Genomic DNA, 20,608 nt, shown 5'->3' with positions numbered 1-20,608 from the left:
TTTTGTTTTTTTGCGGTACGCGGGCCTCTCACTGTTGTGGCCTCTCCCGTTGTGGAGCATAGGCTCCGGACGCGCAGGCTCAGCGGCCGTGGCTCACGGGCCTAGCCGCTCCGCGGCATGTGGGATCTTCCCAGACCGGGGCACAAACCCGTGTCCCCTGCATCGGCAGGCGGACTCTCAACCACTGCACGACCAGGGAAGCCCATCAGTGCTTCTTCTAAAAATACTCCCAGAGATTTTCTAATTTCCGAATTGGGAACCCACCTCTGACTGCATATTTTGAAGTATTTCAAACTGCTGGGAATGGTAGAAGCTTAGCCACTTGCACGTGACAGGTGACAGCATGAACTGTAATAACCCTAAGATAGGCATTGTATGATAGAATTCCCTACTCTAGTGACAATCACATTGCAAAAAGATTACGTGGCTATTTAATTTTAAAATATAGATAAAATGAAATGTCAGGTTTGCATAATTTGTCATTCTTGGGGTTTCATCTTAGTGTTGACTTTTTAAGGCATTGAATGCTCTTCATTTATAAAGAAGGCTATGCATAGAAGGAAGGACATACCAATATAGTTGGTTTAAATTTTAATTCCCTTGGAAAGGAGAAATATATACATAAATTCATATGTGTTATATGTGCACACACACACACACACACACACACACACACACACACACACACACACACACACACACACACACACACACACACACACACACACAGTTAGAAACTGCTCTGTGTATTCCCTACCTTAATTTTCTTTTCTTTGTCCTTCTCAGGATAGACCATTTAGAGACTATCCAGCAAATCTTAACAGCAGTAGTAAAGAAGATCCCTTTAATCACTGCAAAAAGTAAGACAATACTGAATATATGGATGCATTTTTTTTTAAGCTGTGAAGTACTTGGGATATTAAGTCAACTTGAATCACTTGGTGATGTAATTAATACTGACATGGTAGTTATCATAGAGGGTTTTAGCTACAGCTGTAGCTCATTTGCAGGGTTTTAGAATTAACAATATCTTGGTCAGTTAGTCTTACTATTTTCACGGTTTGATCTGCAGAAGGAATTTTTTTATCTTTCATCTAACACTCACTCTGTAGAAATAAACGACTGTCAAGACCTCCTGCAGTGATGTCTCCTCTATCCCTGCCCATTGTCAGCAAGACTGAACAGTTTGCTTCTCAGCCCCAGTTGCTCTGACAGAATCAACAGCCCTCACCAAGGGCATGACCGACAGCCTGTGGATACTTAGGCTTCGGCTCTCGGGCAAGATCACCCGCGAACATTTAGAGGGAAGGGATGAAGCAGATTATCATTTCACATTCATGGGAATATGAAAGCAATAGGCCAAGTACAGACTACCTTGCTTATTTTTTCCAGCTGTAATAGCAAAGAAACTATTTTTTTTCCCCTCAAAGGGGTCATTTCGAGGTAGCTCAAAGTAAACTCAGTGATTTTTCTAGCCCAGCAGGAAAAAAATTTTTTTAAAAATTCAGATACAAATACAGAATATTAGAGCTGAAAGGCAGTTCTGGAACCGTCTTTCCCAGTGGTCTCATTTTACAGTTAAGAAAACTGAAGCCCAGAGAGATGATATAGGTTGCCCAAGGCAGCTTAGTGAATGGCAAGGTCAAGGCTATATCTCAGGTCTCCTGTTCCCAGTGGAGTGCCATTTCCACTTATTTTAATAGGTAGTCTACTGCCATGATACTTTCTCTACCAGAGAAGCTGATTTCCCAGGGAGGGCTGTTGTTTTGAGAACACACGAATGAGTGTGTTATGTTGCATCTGAACTTGCCTGTTAAGGAACATAGCCAATAAAGAGGTCTAAAGAAACTTTTGGACATGCTTCCAGCAAATAAGATTTTATTTAAATCATAACTTTATTCAGAGTTTGCTGGATATGTGCATTCTAGGTGAAGATGCCAGCTGTTTTTCTGCAAAATCTGTGGAGCAGTATTATGGCTGGAACATTGGGAAAAGGAGAGCTGCTGAGGTAATCCCATGTTTGCTGCAGGCCACCACTGAGAGCCTATTAGAGAAAATAACCAAAACACATGTGCATTCTGGCTGCTTCCATAAACCTCGTCACATGGAGCAATGATAAATTTTGCAGCATGTTTCGTTAAATTTTTTTTTTTTTAACTTTATTTTTTGGCCGTGCCGGGTCTTCATTGCCGCACACTGGCTCTTCATTGCGGCGCCAGGCTTCTCTCTAGTTGTGGCATGCGGGTTTTCTCTCTCTAGTTGTGGCGCGCAGGCTCTGTAGTTTGTGGTGCTTGAGCTCAGTAGTTGCGGCGTGAGGGCTTAGTTGCCCCGTGGCATGTGGGATCTTAGCTCCCCTACCAGGGATCGAACTTGCGTCCCCTGCAATGGAAGGCAGATTGCTTTACCACTGGACCACCAGGGAAGTCCCTCGTTAAATATTCGATGGTAGAACTTTTTCCTTAGTTAAAAATCTCATTCTCCAAAGACATGTAGCTAGCCTTTGAAAGATCTACTTTTTCCTGCATTGGTAAAAATTTCTAAAAAATTTTAAAGAATTATATTAAAATTAAGTCAAGTATTTATTACTCAGTGTGGTAGCAACTATGCCAGACAGTAAGGTTATAAGAGGGAAGTAGCAGGTACAGAGGCATGCTTAGGAAGCTTTGAGAAAGTCAGTGTGATGAGTTTGGGTAAGGCTGGGAAGGCTGGGGAAGTGGGAGATCACAGGTTAAGACGAGGTGAAACACCTTGTAGGCCAAACCTAGGAATTTGAGTTTTATTTTATAAGCATTAGGTAAGAGTTTTTACTTTTTTTAAAAATTGAGGAGTGACACCATCAGATTTTTTTTCCTTAGAAAAAAATGACTCTAACAAGTTAGCATGGTAGTTTAGAGTTGGGTGATTTATTTGAACACGCTAAGTTGAATTCTCCCCCTCCCCCCTCAATTTTTTTAAGTGGCAAAGAGCGATGACAATGCGAAAAGTCTTACAAGAAATACTGGAAAAGAATCCAAGATTTCATCACCTGACCCCGCTTAAAACCAAGCACATTGCTCACTGGTGTCGCTGCCATGGCTACACCCCACCTGACCCCGAAAGCCTGAGGAGCGACGGGGACTCTATCGAGGATGTGCTGACCCAGATTGACAGCGAGCCAGGTAAGCACTGGTGGGACTCTGGCACCATCAGCAGCCGAGAAGTGTTTCCTTGGAGCACATGGTCACCTGTCAGCCTCCATGGTTCTCGGGCCACGTCAGCCCCAGCAGTTTTCCATGCTCTTTCCTTCAGCTGAGGTGAAGGGACCTGAGGACTCCAAGAGCTGCCTTAGAGAACAGGAGCCCACCCTGGGTGTCCCGCCCACCCCAGGATGGTCCCTACAGAACTATTTGTGCCCAAGTGTCCCAAGTGGTGTGCCCCAGCCAGGAATGTTCTGGCCCATGACATGCAACAGGAACACACTGTTCATTCAGGAGCCCCCTTCCTCAGCATCATTTCTCCTTTGAAGACCTTCTTTCTAACTCCTTTCCTTGTGGTAGAAGTGACTTCTTCCTTTGTGACCTTATAGCCACCCTCACACAGACGAGTCTTCTCCCTGAAGATGGGGACGATGTCTTATCTGTTACTTTATCTCCAGAACCTAGCCTGGAAGTGCACTGCCCAGTGCTGAAGGCACAGGTTTAAACAACTAATAATGTTGCAGATAAAATGAACTGTTTTATGATAAAGACACAAATAACTGAGCTATATGTGGGCAGGGGTGCAGGGGAGCTGGGTATAAAAGACATATGGGGAAAATATTTTGAGTTTCACCTTAATGAATAAGGAGTGTTTTCTCCTCTCAGCCCCATTTCTGTAGAAAAACAGATGCTCCACCTCCCAGTCTGAGGGAACCTGGAGCACAGGAAGGGGTCTGGGGGGGTTCCTTTAAGACTTAGCACAAGTCCCATTTTCTCCATGAAGCTTTCCCCAGAGCCCTAACACAGGGTGGCCTCTCCTTTCTTTGATCTCCAGTGGTATTTAATATCAGAACCTTGAGGGTTTGTCAGATTTATATCTAAGCTCTTTGGAGAGCAGAGACCATGTCGATTACTTCTGTGCTTCACCGGTAGTGTATGTAAAGCACAATACTTTACCTGTACTAGGCTTTCTGTTAATATGACTGACTGATCTGTGAGCATCCTGCCAATAAAACAGAGAAAGCCAGGAGCTGGATGCTCTATCTCCATCCTGCTGGCTGCCCTTAACTCCATCTTGTCCCAGTCTGGACCTCACTTATTTATCTATAAAGTGAAAGGGATGCACTAGAAGATTCCCAGAGCCCCTGCTGGCTTTAAACTTCTAATACTCTTTGTTGGGCTTTGTATAAATCAACTTATTAAAGACTGGATGCATGGTATACACTAAAATGTTAGTAGTACTTATCTCTAAGCAGAGCATGGATGATTTTTAATTTCTTCCTTGTGCATTTCTAAATTCTCCAGATTTAAAATCTGGAAACAAATTACCAGTGGGAGTGGGAGGATGGCCTTGTTTTTGGTGGCATAAGTATGAATTATGTGCTGTTTTGACTTAGATTGTCCTTAACAGCACATAACGTTTTAACACAAGATGCCTGTCTTGGTGCTTGTCTCCCTTATGAATTACTAGTTTTCATAATTATAGATTCATAGAATTGTAGAACCAGAAAGAAGGTCAGCTCCCTTGATAACTTACCCTTCTTCTCTGGGTCTCAGGCTATTGGTCCCTTGGAGATGGACAGTCCCTTTCTTTTGTCACCACAGCTGTCATAAGACTGATTACCTCTCATTTAGAGTGCCCGTCATCATTCTCCTCTGCTGACAACCTCTGCCGGAAACTGGAGGACCTGCAGCAGTTTCAGAAAAGAGAGCCGGAGCATGAGGAGGAGGTGGACATCCTCAACCTCTCAGAGCCGTTAAAGATAAACATCAAAAAAGAACAGGACGAGAAACAGGAAGAAATGAAATTCTACCTGCCACCAACACCAGGCTCTGAATTTATTGGTGACATCACACAGAAGGTAGGGGACTAAGGCCTGTGCTGCTGGATCCCTAACCAGGTGCAAGGTGTTCAGCCTTAGAAACTGACACCAGACTTTCTGGTGAAGCAGGTGTATGATTTCCTTCTGCCTGGTAAACCTGGGCTCTGCTCTCTGGGCACCTGCCTTCCTACATCAGGGCCCTTGGGCAGGAAAATGAATTACATGTATAGAGAGGCTGCTCGTTGAACATGAAATTGAAGCAAAGGCAGCTAGGTGTAGGCAGTTTTTTACTTTTCATCTGCTCTTTTCTCATTTGCCTCAGTAGAAGCACCCTTCCCTCATGAGGCATGTCATAATGAGCTCTCCCTGACACTAATAGCTCCCAAGTGCCCTGCCAGGGTGTGGACGTGGCACTCAGTGCCCTTATGGTACAGGAGAGAATTATCTACCTACCTCCAGTGGAATGCAGCCTCACTTTAGCATCTGCCTGCTGCACGGCTGCCTGGTACCCAAGTGCTGAAAGACTAGTTTTTTTTCACCTACAGAAGGAGATGACAAGTGGGGCCGTTTCCAAGTATATCTTTATCACCTATTGCAAATAGGGCCTGAGAGTCTGATTCCAGGCTTTCCAATATGTTGCTCCCACTGTCAGAATTCATGGCAAATCCTACGTTCTCTCATGAAGGAGATTTGGGGGTAAGAGCAGGATTATAATAGCATTTTTAACAATCCCTTAGAAACATGGAGTGGTAGGATAACAGATTTTCGGGTTGTTATAGTCTGTGTTACTTCTCCATGAGTTTTGTCCAGAACGTTTGTGGAGTTATTCTTCCACCCGGACATCATCTTGGGTATCAGAAGCGTGCTTGTTTTTCATGAGGACATAGGAACAAATGGCTTTCTTCTGCTTTTCCAGATTGGGATCACCCTGCAGCCTGTGGCGCTGCATAGGAATGTGTATGCGTCGGTGGTGGAAGATATGATTTTGAAGGTGGGTGCCTGTGGGCAGCAGGGGCCGTGAGCTGCCGTCAGGGGCTGAAGCGCTGAGGGGCCAGCCAGGCAGGACAGAAATGGAACAGAGATGACAGGCTTTACGATTTCTCAGCTTATTCGGGCTTAAAGTTTTCTCTTTTTTTTCCTTCTGATTTTTAAATGAATTAAATTGTAGTTCTACAAGAGTTTCTGTGCTGATGTCACTCTAATGATATCTTTCAGTGCCATTTCAAGTGTTTTTTAAGTAGCCTGAGGTGAGAGTCATAGGTCTCAGTGCTTAAAGAGGTGACTCACATGTCACAACAGTAGCCACAACTGTCCCACCCCTCGGTGAGAGGATGACGAAACCAGGTTCCTTACCCAGCCAGATCCTAGCTCAGCAGTTCCTTTCCTGGTAGATCTCCAGGAGCAGGGATACCTCACAAATAGTCCTCACCTGTCCTCCTTAAAAATAATGTCTGATTAATGAAAATTACCCCCTTCATAATTTCTCAGAATCATAGCCTCTGTAATTGTGGGCTATTATTTGTGGTCTATTATTCGAACCTTTAATTTCTTCCTTAAGGACTTTTGATCCTTAGATATAGCTGTTTCCAAGTTTAGGGTATGGGATGGGGGTCAGCTCTGCATCCCTTCTTGCCAGCAAGCGGGTGGCCCTTTTGAGAGTAACAGCATCTTCTGTTGTAGGCTACAGAGCAGCTGGTCAGTGACATCCTGAGACAGGCTTTGGCGGTTGGATACCAGGCAGCATCTCACAACAGGTACGGTTATCTCTTTAGTTGGTGGTATCAGGCTGACAGATATTTCCTCACAGTTTAGTTGCCCATCATGATGTTTTAGACCTAAGTCAGTTCAGTAGGAGGTGTCAGTGCTTGGGACATTCTCAGCGCCAGACAGACCTGGGGGTCTACTTGGTTGTTTTGAGACAGTCTCGTGGTTGTGAGAGGTCTGTATCTTCCCCGTCTCTACTGCATAGACCCTGTTCAGTAGGACTCTCATATGTTACACGGTTGAACAAATACCAATTCGTTGCCATTGAAGATAAAAGCAGTGTTTCTTTCGTGTCAGGTTTAGGGCCAGGCACTGCATATATTACCTAATTTGTTGTTCATTTCAGAACTCGTGCTCCCTTTTTAGAAATCAGGAAACCGGGCTCTGAAAGGTAATCTTGCCTGGCTTTCCCAGCAAATACATGATAGAACCTAGATTTAAACTTAGATCTCACTGGCTCTATATCCACAGGCTCACCAGTGCTCTTTGCAGCCTCTCTAATTGTCATTGATTGGGACGCTGAATTTTGCTCTTTTCCTGGGCCCTGAATGAATGATAGACAGGCATTCCTTTCAAAGGAAACAGATTTATTTTATTCTCTTGTGCTTAAAGGCTGTCATAAATTTATATAACTTTAACAGAATACCTGAGGACATGAAGAGACCTAAATCAGAGGAATATGGTTAGGTCAGACTTAACAGGAATGTAACACATCAGGCAGTGTAGAGAGGTCTTTACAAAAAGTGAGGAACAAAGGAGTTCTAGTAATGCTGCTGCTTGTCCTGCTGGAGATCCAGGAGTGGGCAGAGTGCCTCTGCAGCCCCTGCTCGCCTCTCTGGTCCCAAATGTGAAGACATAGAGTGACCTGAGTGCTTTCGATAAGAACACTGAACGTCACACTTGGCCTGCCATAACTCCATCTCCCATCTTTCCAAGAGATGGGCTCTGTGGCGCATTGACTCAGCTTTCATTCGGCTGAGACTGAATTACAGCAATAACGTTCTGTTCTGCTTTACTTCCTTTCTCTTTTCTCAATCCCCAGTCTTTTTTTCTTCTTCTTAATCATTCAACCACCTTATTGAAATCCATTTCATGCCTGTGGTAGGAAGTCATATTTGAGCCCTAAATAGGGCTGACCGGGAAGAGGGTAGGCCACATCTCCACCAGAGTCAAAGGAATTAGTGGGAAAGAAGAGGGGGAGAGAGAAGGCACCTGCCCACTCCCCATCCCCAGAGTGGCCCTAAACCATGCCTATCACTCAGCATCATCCCCACCTACTAGAGCCTGTGCATGGGATGGTCCTTTCGGTAACTTAATTGCTTAAATTATTTAGATATTTGAGAGAATCACTAACACCTTTGTTTTTTGGACCAGGATTCCCAAAGAAATTACAGTGAGTAATATTCACCAGGCCATTTGCAACACTCCTTTTCTGGACTTCCTCACAAACAAACACATGGGGATATTGAATGAAGATCAGTGAACAGAATGAAGATGCCCCTAGGAAAGCAGGATTCAAAGTCTTGAACTGTGATGATTCTTCTATTTGGGAGAGAAGGTCGTTTTCTGTGTGCCTCGGAGTATGATGGCTACTAAACCATTGCCTCCACTTAGTAACACCAGTGTTCAGTCCCAGGTCAAATCCTTTTAGGAGAGAAGTTTGTTTCCCAATTCTAGAGTGAAGCCATGAGTGGATGCATGCTCTGTCAGCTTGAATCTGTTCCCTCTCTGTGCAGGCTCCATCAGGGTCTCCATCAGAGCAGGGTCAGGCCCCATGTATCAGGCCCTTCTGTCCTCTGCGTGTTTTCCAGTGGGCACCTTGGGCCTGAGTCTCCCTCCAGGAGGCAGAAAATGAGTCTGGCAAGCTAGAGATTTCACCCATTCTGTGGGCTGGGGTTACAGGCACCACCACCACCACCCTCTAGTTACCCTGATAACATCTGGAGGAGGACTGGGCTTCGGCACTCAGACCCCAAGCATCGGCTCAGGAAGCAGTGATGCTGTGTGGAAGACACACAAGCCTGGGAGGCTGCAGACTGAGAATGCTTCTTTCATGGGACACAGGAGCATTACTACAACCAGTCTCAGAGCATTGTCAAGGGATGGACAGATCCCAGCATAGGTCAGGAAAAGGTTTGACTACAACTGAGAAGCTCTTAGCCATAGACAGCACCCACAAAGCCCGGGCACTTGGCAGACTCAGGCCAGCTTTGAGTGTGTGCCGGGCAGAGAGCGGGTTCCTCACCATTGGCGTGGTCTGCCGGAGCTCCTGCTGCTGAACCCACGTTGAGTGGCCAGTGGGGAGCAGCCCCTCGGACAGTTCAACCTGTCCAGTGGATTTGGTGTCTTGTTCTTCTCTGTCAAGGAGTTTTTCCCAAGAAGAAAAGTGTTTTAAACACTTGTGAGTGCCTTAAAGGTAGAGAAAGGACTGTCAAAGGCAAGACACAGGGATGTCAGTGCTCAGAAGCAGTGAGAACAGATTGTGTCATAGGCAGAGGCCATCTCAGTGGGAGGCAGAAGTGGTCGGAAAAAGGAAAGTTAGCCGCGCCCTGCATGATGTCCAGTTTCATTATAGACACTTTACCCCAATCCTCCTGACAGTCTGTAGAAGTAAAGAATTTATTCTCAGCAGTTAGGAATCTGCTCCAAGAAAAACTGAAAGCTGTGAGTCAGAGCCAAAGAAACTTATCCAAGCAACATAATTCACGTTTTCATGAATCCTCTAGATGTTCGAGTCAGAAGGCAGGGAGGCAACTACAAGAAATCTGCCCTTTATTCAGCATCTGAGGACAGCAGCTGCAGAGGGAAATTACTCAGTAAGGCATAGGGCATGTCCTGGCTTAGTAATAAAACAGTTCAGTAGTAAAGGCTCAGATGTTCCATACATAAAATATTCCAAGCAAGGTTAACGGGCAAGTGTAGACTCATTCAGCAGTGGACTGTGACTCAGAGCTAAAGGATGAAGATTTGATTCAAATGAGCACAGAGTCAGTTATTACAGGTGTGAAAGCCTCAAGAAATGATCTTTTTGCAAAAGAAATAGTAAGTGATTTAACGGTCCCCATATATGTTAATGTTGCAATGAAATGTATTTGTATCATAATATGTAACATAATTGTGTAACAAAAATATCTACAATAAATCTTTCAATATTTGTGATGGGTTTTTCTGAGTTTGGAGCACTACACTTTGGTAGGGTTTTTCTTACATTAGGTCAAAAAGAGCTGGGATGAGGCAAAGGTATAGGTGTTTGTGTACTTGAATGAATTCTTCCACTTCTGTCCAAAAAGAATTTGCAGCTTCTTAAAATAAGGATTACAGTTATATAAAAAATCTGAAAAAGTTTTGGAAAAATGCATGTTGGTCCTGGCCACAGTGGTTTCTGACAGCTTGGAGCAAAGGAAAACTACCTCAAAGCCAAGGCAAAGATTAAAACAGCTCCTGTTGTCCAATCAAGAAGCACACTGGTTCGTCTGGCAAGAATGGGTCTGTGCTGAAGCCAGAAAGAAGTTACTCCTGTGACCCAGTCCTGCTGGGACCATCTGCTATCACAGTGGCTAAAAAATTACAGCAAGTACAGAAATATTTCAGAAATGACTATTACTTATATCCACTCTTAATAAGAACTAAAAGCTTTGAAAGCTTTGGTTCTTCAAAGGTAAGAAGTTATTTGGGGAGGAGGCCCTATAATACAATCCAAGTATGTAGCTTTCCTGGGACCAGGCTTCGCTTAGTGTCAACCTTTAGGGAGTTGATGGTCTGGAGGAAGGAGAATAGGGGCATTGACTAGGCCCCCTTCTTGAATGTTATTTGTGTCAGCCACGGTTTTGACAGGAGCCACGGCACAGTGTCACAGTACCTTAATCGGGGACTCCCTCTTAACTGACTGAAGGCACCTGTGTGAGTGAGGCCAGCGGAGCTGATCCTGCTCAAAGGGTCCCCCGTTGGCCCAGGGTGGGCTGCATGGCCAAGGTTCTCTCAAAAGCTGCTTTTTGGAGTTTGGCCAGAAATCCTGGAGTTATTACAAGGATGAAAGTATTAGTGTTTGTAATGGGTTTTTCTGAGTTCGACTCACTACGGAGCCATCAGTCTTGGTCTAAATGACTGTGGGTGACAGGACCCAGGGGCCTCCCTGTGGTTGGGCCTCCTCACGGCTGGTCAACGCAGCTACTGCAGCGCTAACTTTGGTCATGGAATAATTAATTTGAACTCCTCTTTCCTTTGGCTAAAATTACCTAACAAGCAGATTAAACTGCTTTTTAATTTAATATAAAAATGCTAATTATATAGAAACTTTTAGCAAATATTGTAAGGTGTAAAAAATTTTTAATTATCCATAGTTCCCCTTCTCAAAGATAGCCACCATCAGTGTTCCAGTGCGTTCCTTTCGGTCTTCGTCTGTTTGTATCATACATATGACCTAGGTGAGTTGGGACCACGTGGCTGAGGCTGCTATTATCTCAGTGTTAAGGCCTTATGAAGACCTAGTGGGAGGAAGCTGCTGTTTCAGAATCCAGATCTAATAATTAATGAAGTCTAGTAAGGAAGGCTGTTGGGTTGGGGTGTTTTTGAAAAGCTGTTTGTTCCTGGGTGTGCAGGATGCCTTCCAGAGGTCAGGCCTCTCTCAGGCAGTGGTGCTCCCACCGCTGCTGCAGTGCCAACACTGCCAGCATGGGGCAGCCTGCTTTACCCCCAGCTCAGTGAATGGGCTCTTGGGACAGGCTCTGGGGGAGGGATGGGCATGGCTGGCTATGTGGTGTGACACAGGCAGGGGCTACTGAGAGGGCCTGTCAGTGGCATCAGATGGACCAAAGCTGCACATGGGAGTAAAGCAGGCTCCCGGGAAGGGGTGCTTGGGCAGGAGAGAACAAGTACAGCAGCTGTGCTTTGTTGGCCATGTACTGTACTAAGCACGCTGCACATAAACACATTCTCTAGGGGTGGGGAGGGGAGTGGCATTACCCATACTTTGCAGATAAGGACACAGAAGCTTAAACTGCTCCCAGCTAGTGAATGGAAAAGCCAAGATTTGAGCCCAAGACTGGCTTCAGAGACAGTCCTTTTACCCTAGGCTCCTAGCGGGGTTGGGGGGAAATGGGTAAGTGTAAAAGAGGAAGTTCGTGGGTTCTGTTAAATATTACTACATACGACAGCAGTGCGACTGCAGCCCAGGGTCAGCGTTCTCAGAATCTACAAGCCTCCAAGGGAGAGCAGCAGTAGCCATGGCACGTTAAAGTCCTCTCGCTAAGAGGAGATAAAGGAAGACATGAGAAGGCGTTCGTGTTTATAATTAATTTAAAGAAATGTTAAATTGAAACAATATGTTTGCGTTTTAGTAAAATCTGAGATTGTACCATTAATCTGTTTGCTTCTCACAGGATGCCCAGCACGCAGTCTCTTTTCCCTTAGAAGCATCTAACATGCAAACCAATGAAGTCTGAAATAACAGGACCCTTTGTGTAAGCATATGGTTTTGCTTTTCCCTTTAAAATGATTCTCTCAACATTTCCTTTGCTGGAAATGTGCCAGAGCTGGGAGCTAGCACCTCTGAGGGGACTGATGGCCCCTCGCAGCCTGAGCTGGAAACAGGGCTCCGCCTCCGCTCTGAGCTGCTTCTAAAACCTGAATGCCACCTCCTGTAGTGAAAGTAAATGCTCACCTGGCTAAGCCACCTGAGGGCTGGAAAGAGGTAAAGATCCAAAGGGAAATCCTTGAGCTTCCTTACCGAAACTGTCCTTAGCTCGTGCCTCTAATCTGTAAAAGGAACACAAACTCCTTCAAATGTTTCGAGGGCTGCTGTGCAAAGAGGGGACCAGGCTAGTTCCAGGTGGCTGCACTGGCTGGAATTTGTCAAGAAAGGAGAGGACCTTCCAAAAACAGAATGAGCTGCCTCAACGGCTAGTGAGCTCCCTGTAATGAGATGACGTTTTCAGGTCTTTCAGGGAATGAAGCTAGTGCCACCCTTCTCCCGAAGCAGCTCCCCGTTCTTAGTATAGTAGTTCCCATCTAGTCATCAGTACATTAATGGAACAAAACTGGAGTCAGTAATACTAAGGTAAATGTCATTCACTCAGTACTTCACTCATCCCAAGAAATGTTTTGTTAAAACCAGGGTCGTCTTGGCCATAAAGAAATTGTCTTTAAAACTGAAACCCTATGATTGATATTCTGCTTCTTTGGGAAACTTCTTCCTGGTTACTTAGCATCATCATGAGTCACATGCAGGTGATAACCTAAGATTTCTTCTACAGCCTGAACATGTGGGGCCGTTGGTGGGACTATCCAAGGACACCACCTTGGGTTACCATCGGTTATAAAATTGTCATGCAGCCTGCGAAAACAACAATGTGGACATTACTGGATATTTCAAGGACCTGTTATGTCCATATTCCTCAGCCCCCAACGACCAATTCAGTTCACAGTAGAATTGATCAAGTTCTTCAGATTTAAAAAATGAAGGGTGGCCAAAAGAGGCAATTAAAAAAGATCTGAAGCCTTCCGCACACATCTCTGAGGCCCAGAGCTGAGCTGGGTGGTGCTGTGTCCCTCTGTGCCTCTGTTCTGCCCGCAGCCTCGTGCAGCTTGGAGAGGAAGTAGTGCCCCACGGTGAGAACGGAGGACCCTCCCCCTCTGACAGCAGGGGCCATCTGGTCCTGAGACCTCACCCAGTCCCCGGGCAGTGGGTTCTGATCCTCTGTGGCTGCTCGCTTCTCTCCGTGGGCAATCACACGTTGAGGATCCGGGGAGCTGAGGCCTGAAAGATGGCTGAGGGGTTAGGGGCGAACTTCTTCCTCACCTCAGGGACCTGGAAAATGAAATGTGGCCACAGATCAGCGGGCCTTTCCCTCGACTTTCCCCCTCCCCACAGCTCCAGGAAAAAATCCCCTCTTTGTCCTTGAGAGTTGGGACTGCTAACCTGAAGGGTCTGCAGTTAACGCGGGGTTCCTGCGTTAGTGGACATTGGCCAGATGGAGCACATGGACCTTCGTTTCTCCCTGAAGCCTCTTTTGGGTTGAGTCAGGAAGCTGAACGGCCCCACCTCCCTTCCAGCTCCTCCTTACATGAACGCCGGGGCCTGGACAGCTTGTCACTAGGGCTCAGTGGCCAAGGGTAAGATTGGGATTTAGAAGGGAGGGGACACCCTTCTCCCCAGAGAAGTCAGCACTAGGGGGACACACATGTGGCTAACGACAAAGCATTACCTTGGCTTTCTGTTCGCGAGTGGCAATTGGGTGTTGAGACACCACTGTCCCTGGCATAATGCCATCCTACACCACCCAAACCTGACTCCTAGTCCCTAACCTGGAAGAAAAGCCTCTGTCCTCACACCCCCTGCAGCCAGGCACCTAGCCCCTCGCCCTGCAGCACCAGCTTCGGACTGACCTGGAAGCCAGCCCCGGGGCTGCTGTCCCATCCAGAGCTGTGGGTTGTGATGACTGTGGTGGGTTTCACCTTTGTGGATCTCGATGGCTTCACTCCAGTCCAAGCCTGGAATTCCTGTCTGGAATAGAACACATCACAACCTTGCACAGGGTCTCTCGTCCCTTCCCCTGACCCCTCAGAGGCCTCGGCCCTTGCCCTGTGCTTCTGGAATATTCCTGACCAATGTCCACTGCTGAGATGCTGCTTTGGCTGCAGATGTTCCTTTCTTCCCTTACAAAGGCAGAACTAGCAGACGAAGTGTACCCCAGACAGCTCCAGCGGGAATTTTCTCTCACGCTGCTGGGGAGCAGTGGCACAGGCTGCACGGGGAGTAAGCAGAGAGCTCAGTCAACAACTGGATCCTACTCATCCCGAACTGCGAGCTCCCGGCGTGTGCTGGCCCTCAGAGCACGTTCCAGCCCTGCCCTCCAGGGCTCCCTATCTTGCCTCCGGGCCACTTTAAGGGGCCCTAGAGGCCCAGAACCAGCGAAAGTCGCTCGCCTGCAGCCCACGTCGCTGGTGGCCCTTACGTCCAGAGGAGGTGATGGACTGGACAGCACACTGCACGGTCCTCCATACCTGGTTACAACTGAGGAAGAAAATGAGGCTCAGTGTTGTGTTTAGTTTTTAATAACTTGTCTTATTAACTCCTGCAAAAGAGTATAAATCGTAGTGACCGTCTCAAGAAACTAAAGACAGCCTGGCGCTGTGGCTTTTGTATGGCGCTGTGCCCGCGGGCACTGATGCGCAGGAGCAGGGAGGGACGGTGGTCTGCACAGGGGGTAGGTGTTGGCTACCTGGAGGGAAGTGACAAGGCTGGCACGGCCTAGCTCCAAGTGCTCAGAGTAGCATTCTTTTGACAAAGACTTAATTCCTCAGTTCCTCTTAAAAAACAAACAAACAAACAAAAAACCTATTTTAATTCTATCAACTCCCCTACTAAATGGCAGAGACCTCCTGTGCCCACAGGAGCCGCTGGCCAAGGTGATGTTCTGAGGAAAAGGGTCCAGATGGCCAGAGGCAGCATCCGTATTTGGGCTGGGTCCACCCCAGCCTATCTCACCCCATCCACAGCCCTGGCCAGGTTTCAGGCCCTGAGATCAACAAAGCAGCCTTTTCTCCTTAGCACAGCTGGGCACCACTGGGCATGACACGTGTGCAGGGAGCAGCTGTGTCTGTCTGTGGCCAGCACTTGGGTACCAGGAGGCAAATTGGGCCAAGGCCCTATTGGATAACTTTTGCTTCCAAAGCTGCAAGGTTTCAAAGACCAGCTGCCCGAGCCATCTGCTACTCTGTTTCTCCTGGGGAAGCAGGTCCTCCCCTTGGTGTGCCCTTCTGTTCCCACACTGAGCTGAGCCTTGGGTCTGGCAGCCCAAGCCTGCTGCCCCAGGGTGGCTGCAGGGGTCCCAGAGCAGGAGGTGACCAGAGCCAGAGGCTAGAGCAGTGCCTGTGGTTCCTTGTGGGACAGGCTGTGCTGGAGCCCAGGTGAGAGGGAGGCCTGCAGTGGGGATGGAGAGGGGACGTTGAAGACAGACTCGACAGGGCCTGGTGACTGCCCAGGAGATGAGGAGGGCAGGCTGATGGCCTGCTGAGGAGATAATACAGGACTAGCTCAGTCAACTGTGCCTCCCCTCACCAAGCAGTTTCCACCACTGTCCACCTCATGTGAGCCTCAGCTGGACCTTGAGGGCCGCAGTCCCTCCTGCTGAGGGGCAGGGAGCCACCCAGGGCATTGCAGACCGCCAGACTGAGGATCCTGAGGCCTGGGTTCTCAGGCCAATATGGCTTCAAACAAATCCCTGAACTTCCCTAAGCCTTCCCGATGGGCACTTGGAAAAGTGGGAGTTAAGTCTGGCACTTTGACTGTTGGCCCTTTAACTGACTCACCCAGGAAGGAAAGAGGGAGACGACTGGGCCAGGGGTGCTGACACACCGAACTCTGGAGGGAAGGCTCTGGGAGGAGCTGGTCAGGAGGAAGGACCCAGGCTGGCAGTGGGCAGGACCCGCTGCCCTTCTGGCCGAGTGAGAGGCAGGTCAGTTCTCACCTGGAGACCAAGGGCCAGGTGAGGCAGGACCTTCTGGGGTGGAGAGGAGTAGCCACGAGCACTCGTATCCCTGGGCTCTCTGGATCTGTTCATTTCCTTTGCTTTGTAAATTTCTTTAAATAGTTCGCTTAGGTAACGTGCATCTTTCAAGAAGGCAGGTGGGATGGAATTGCTCATTCCAGTAGTAGAGCTGGGAGATGGAGGGTCCCCGAGGTCGGCTCGCACGGTGCTGGGGAGCCAAGTTCAGCAGTGGTCCTATGTCTCTGCCAGGTGACCCAGGCAGCTAAGCTCTTGCTATTTCTGCTTTACAGATGAGGAAAGGGTCAGAGGGGCCAAGTGACCCACCAAGTTTATATACCAGGAAGGAGAGCTCTAGTGAGTCCCAACTCTTGCCCAACTCGGTACTTTTCCACCACTGCCGGACACAGGTCAAGCAACTACCTGATTCAGTGGAGGCAGCATCTTAGGGGATGATAACCTATTAGGGGCACAGATTTGGTCTCTGAGGCAAGACACACTTGGGTTCTGCTCTGCTCTGCGTGACCTCGTGCCAGCCACTCAAGTTCCTCATCTATAGAATGGGGACAGCAAGAACTGAACTTATTCCAGGGCGTTATTGTGAAGTCTTGGGGAGATAATCTGTGGGAAGTCCTAAGCCTGGTGCCTGGTACGTGCCAAGCAGAGAGTAATAACTAGTACCTCTAGTATATCACTGGAGCTGGAAGGACCCAAGCAGGACTTTCAAACCTGCCATCTGCTCAGCAAGGGTGACGGATGGCTTCTAAAAGTCCAGCCTTTGCTTGGACACTTCCAGTGAGCAAGAGATCAGCACCACGTGACCTTACCCATCACAGTCAGTTCTAATTATTAGAAAGCGCTTCCTTCCCTGAGCTGAAGCTATCTCCCTGCAAGTTCCGCCCCTGTCTGTGCCTGGAACATCAGCCATTTGAAGGCACTGCACACCCAGGACCTCTGGCCTTCCAGACCTGTCACCACTCAAGGCCCCTCCAGCTGGTTCAGGGCCCCCTCGTGCAGCAGTCGGCACCGTCCACTGCGTGGCTGGGGCCCCAGTGCTGTGGCTTAGTGTCTGCCCTGCCCCTGACACCCCTGGCTGCATTTCTGCAGCTCAGCTTGAGCACACGTCCCCGAACACAAGACCCATCCTGAAACAGCCACTCCCCATCAAGTTTCTTAAAACCTGCATGCCCGTGAAGGAACCTCTGGGGAGACAGAATGTTCCACGTGTCTGAATTATGGTGGTGATGCCCAGGTGTATACAAAAGTCATCCAGCTGTACACTTATAATGGATGAATTTTACTATATGGAAATTATACCTCAATACAGTTGATTTTAAAAGTAATAAAATTGAAGGAGAAAGTTCATACCTTTTGGCCCTTAATTCCACAGGTAGGAATTCATACTAAAGAAATTATTGTATAAGCAAAGATCTAGCTACAAGAATGCTGATCAAAGGAGATATTTCTCTAAAATTTTTTGTTAAAGGTAATACATGTACTCTTTTTTTTTTTAGAGCAGTGGTTCAGGGAATTCCCTGGTGGTCCAGTGGTTAGGATTCTGTGCTTCTATTGCAGGGGGCATGGGTTTCATCCCTAGTCGGGGAACTAAGATCCTGCAAACCATGTGGCACAGCCAAAAGAAAAAAAAAAAAGCAGTGGTTCAAAAGGGCAGAGTGAAAAGTCCCTCAGTCTCCTTCCACCCCTGGCAGCATCCACAACTCCTTCCCCTTCTTCCTCTCCCTAAAGGTTACCATTTTCTCACACACCCATGCAGAGACATCCTACGCTTATTTCAGCAGATATGTATGTATCAATAACCCCTTTAAAAACACAAATAGTAGCAGATGTGTCGTTCTGCATCTTTTTTGACATCTTCTATTATCAGTACATTCTGGGCTTCCCAGTAGCCCATCCTATGGCAGAGCTATAATTAACCAGTCCCCTACATCAGTAGGACAATGGAACTGTTTCCATTTTCTGCTGTACTGTTGTTGACATGTACCTTATACTCCTTAGCTCCCACCCCATGTTCTAGGTTACCTGTAGGGAAAATTTCTACAAGTGAAGTAACTAGATCAAAGGAACAGTGTTTTTAATAGCCCCAAATTAGAAACACCCTAAATATTTAACGACATGAGAGTAGGTTAATATTTGGACATATATATCAATATATGGATAATGTATATCCATAAGATAAAATACTGCACATCCATTAAAATTCATGTTGTAGAAGAGCATCTAGTAACATGGAATGACATCCACGATACGTGAAAGAAAAAAAAACGTGTACAGTTACAAATCTAACTATGCAAGCATTATAAACAGATACGCACTCAAATGCATGTTAAGGATTAGAAAGAACTACGAGTTTGGGGTAGGATTAAGGGCATACTCATATTCTATACTGTAATTTCCGTAATTTCCAATTTTTCTGATCACTGTTGTTATAAGAAGAGAGAAAGCCCTCAGCTGTCCAGGGGCAGAACACAGGCCTGTCCTCAGTGAAAGCCACGTCAGCTGCCCTCAGTCACTCAGTGGCATCTCTAGGGGACCACCCACTTGGAAGCTCTGCATTTGGTCCTCACCACCAACGCCCCCACAGAAGGCGATCCTCAGGCAGTTGGCCTGCGAGCACCCCTCCTATGGCTAGGCCCACCTGGTGGAAGTTAAGGGGAAGAGGATTTTAACTCGGTCGAAGGCAGGCTTTCTGCCAGCACTGCCCGAGAGGGCAGCGAGTGAGGTAGTGAGCTCGCCGCCACAGAGGTGCTCGCTCGCTCACTCACGCCGAGTCTGGTCGGGGAGCATCAAAGGAGACGCTGGCAGTGCCAGAAACCAAAGGGGATGACCTCGGAGGCCGCCCACGGCTCTCTAAGTCGTGTGGGATGGGGGCTCTAGGCGCCTCCTCCCTCCCGCCCACCCTGGTCCTCCAGGCTCCCCAGCTCAGCCTCCTGGGACCACGTGGTTTGCGTACAATGCGCTCCCCTGCCCCCAGCCTCATACCTGTACGATGTGGTCGCCGCTGCAGCCGCATCTGCGTCGCCGACGGGGAGCACGTAGACCCCCCGGCTGTAGGGCGCGGGGGGCTTGATCCTGCGGCCGCCCGCTCCCGACCCGCGCCCCAGTGTTGCATCTCTGGGCCTCGCGGGCGCCGTCCACACGCCGAAGTCCCGCTGGTACTGAGTAAGCGGCACGTCCCGGCTGGGGTCCCGCGAGCCTGCGGGGGACGAGCCCCTGCGTGAGGTGGCACCGCCCAGGCCCGGCTCCTCGCTCTCGAGGTCGGAGTAGCTGTGCAGGGTCAGTGGCACAGCCACGTCGGAGCGGTCCAGCTGGTTCCAGCGCCGCGCCAGGCAGCAGAGGCGGCTGATGCAGGGCCACGCCATGCTGGCCCCGGCGCCTGGCGCTCGCGCTCGCTCGACTCCCTGCGCTCCGGGCAGCGCCGCCCCCGCCCGCGGCCCCGCCCGCGCCGCCGCAGCCCCGCCCCCCGGCCTCGGGGTGGCCACCCAGGGAGCGGAGGGCTGGGCGACAGCCCCGCGAGGCCAGGGCCGCCTGTGCAGGGCTGGAGCTGGGCGCCGGTGAAGGAAGAGGGTAAGGCTGGCGGGGTGCAGAAACGGGGCTGGGGTTGGAGGAACTGAAACCGCCTGGAGGCACAAGTGTCCAACTTGAAGAATGTCTCATAATTTAATCCAAAATTCCCTAAATGCTATCTTATAATTTAGACCTGGCTTCGCAGAGGCCGAGGGCCGGATGGCGACAATTCCTAGCCGATCGCCCTCCGCCAGCCCCCAGGCTGCAGCTCGCCTCCCGGAGGGTCTGTTGGACTCCGCCGACAGGGGACAAGCCGTGGCTGCCAGATTTGCACGAGGCTGCAGCGCGGGGCTCGTGGGCACGCAGGGGGAGACGCGCGATGAGGGGATCACAGGGAAGACTTGGGGCCGCGCTTCCCATAGAACGCGGGTTTGAATCAGCCGTTATGATGCCAAATTTGGGACATCCAATTCAGCTTCCACTGAGAACTGGCATTAGCCCTCAACTGATATTTCCTGAGGCCTAAAATCCCTAATTTTAAAGCATGGCCATAAAGGCTTGCTTATAAAGCTGCCACAAATCTTTGGCCACTATGCTATAAAAGTTGCTCTCCCTCCTGTGCAGAGCTAAATACAGGTAATCCTCCAGGTCATAGGTCAGTCTGTTTAATGCAGGACAGGGTATCAAACAGCTCCCTGGCCACACGCAACGGCTTCCTGAATATTTGACATTAGCCTTCAGTATGCACTGCAGACCAATTACTAGTAACACTGTTGAAACAGCACTAATTACCCAGTGCTCCATCTCAAGCATATACTTGGACAGTATCCAGCCT

The 20,608-nt window shown here is 48.4% G+C and overlaps 2 protein-coding genes across 10 annotated transcripts in view; one reads left to right on the top strand and one right to left on the bottom strand.

Moving 5' to 3' along the window:
* YEATS2 (YEATS domain containing 2) overlaps positions 1 to 9,917 on the top strand; it is a 108,048-nt gene extending 98,131 nt beyond the window's left edge. For 5 of the 7 annotated variants that reach the window (XM_089910771.1, XM_089910770.1, XM_089910768.1 and 2 more), the window contains 7 exons: positions 787 to 860; positions 1,929 to 2,008; positions 2,957 to 3,158; positions 4,812 to 5,038; positions 5,916 to 5,990; positions 6,680 to 6,753; positions 8,138 to 9,917. In XM_089910771.1, coding sequence (XP_089766897.1) covers positions 787 to 860; positions 1,929 to 2,008; positions 2,957 to 3,158; positions 4,812 to 5,038; positions 5,916 to 5,990; positions 6,680 to 6,753; positions 8,138 to 8,246 — 841 coding nt within the window. In that variant the 3' untranslated portion in view covers positions 8,247 to 9,917. Of the gene's footprint in view, positions 1 to 786; positions 861 to 1,112; positions 1,908 to 1,928; positions 2,009 to 2,956; positions 3,159 to 4,811; positions 5,039 to 5,915; positions 5,991 to 6,679; positions 6,754 to 8,137 lie in introns of those variants that run through there. The other 2 variants (XM_089910772.1, XM_089910773.1) reach the window with 2 other exon arrangements.
* MAP6D1 (MAP6 domain containing 1) lies at positions 663 to 19,671 on the bottom strand. Of its 3 annotated transcripts, none has more exons than XR_016393058.1 (4): positions 19,249 to 19,671; positions 14,147 to 14,264; positions 4,714 to 13,568; positions 663 to 3,592 (listed from the first exon to the last, which is right to left on the bottom strand). XR_016393058.1 is itself a non-coding variant. In XM_022571089.3 (3 exons), the coding sequence occupies exons 1-3, from the start codon at positions 19,626 to 19,628 to the stop codon at positions 13,488 to 13,490; spliced, it is 579 nt and encodes a 192-aa protein (XP_022426797.2). In that variant the 5' UTR covers positions 19,629 to 19,671; the 3' UTR covers positions 663 to 13,487. The 3 variants fall into 3 exon arrangements, 1 of the variants encoding a protein (XP_022426797.2); XR_016393059.1 differs by having other exon boundaries at positions 663 to 2,379; XM_022571089.3 differs by having other exon boundaries at positions 663 to 13,568.
* Positions 19,672 to 20,608: the final 937 nt, after the last annotated feature.

The sequence above is a fragment of the Delphinapterus leucas genome, chromosome 4 (genome assembly GCF_059928025.1).
Source record: "Delphinapterus leucas isolate spDelLeu-1000000601 "Yukka" chromosome 4, BTC_Dleu_Yukka2, whole genome shotgun sequence".
NCBI classification, from domain to species: Eukaryota; Metazoa; Chordata; class Mammalia; order Artiodactyla; family Monodontidae; genus Delphinapterus; species Delphinapterus leucas.
This window is presented reverse-complemented; position numbering and strand designations above follow the sequence as displayed.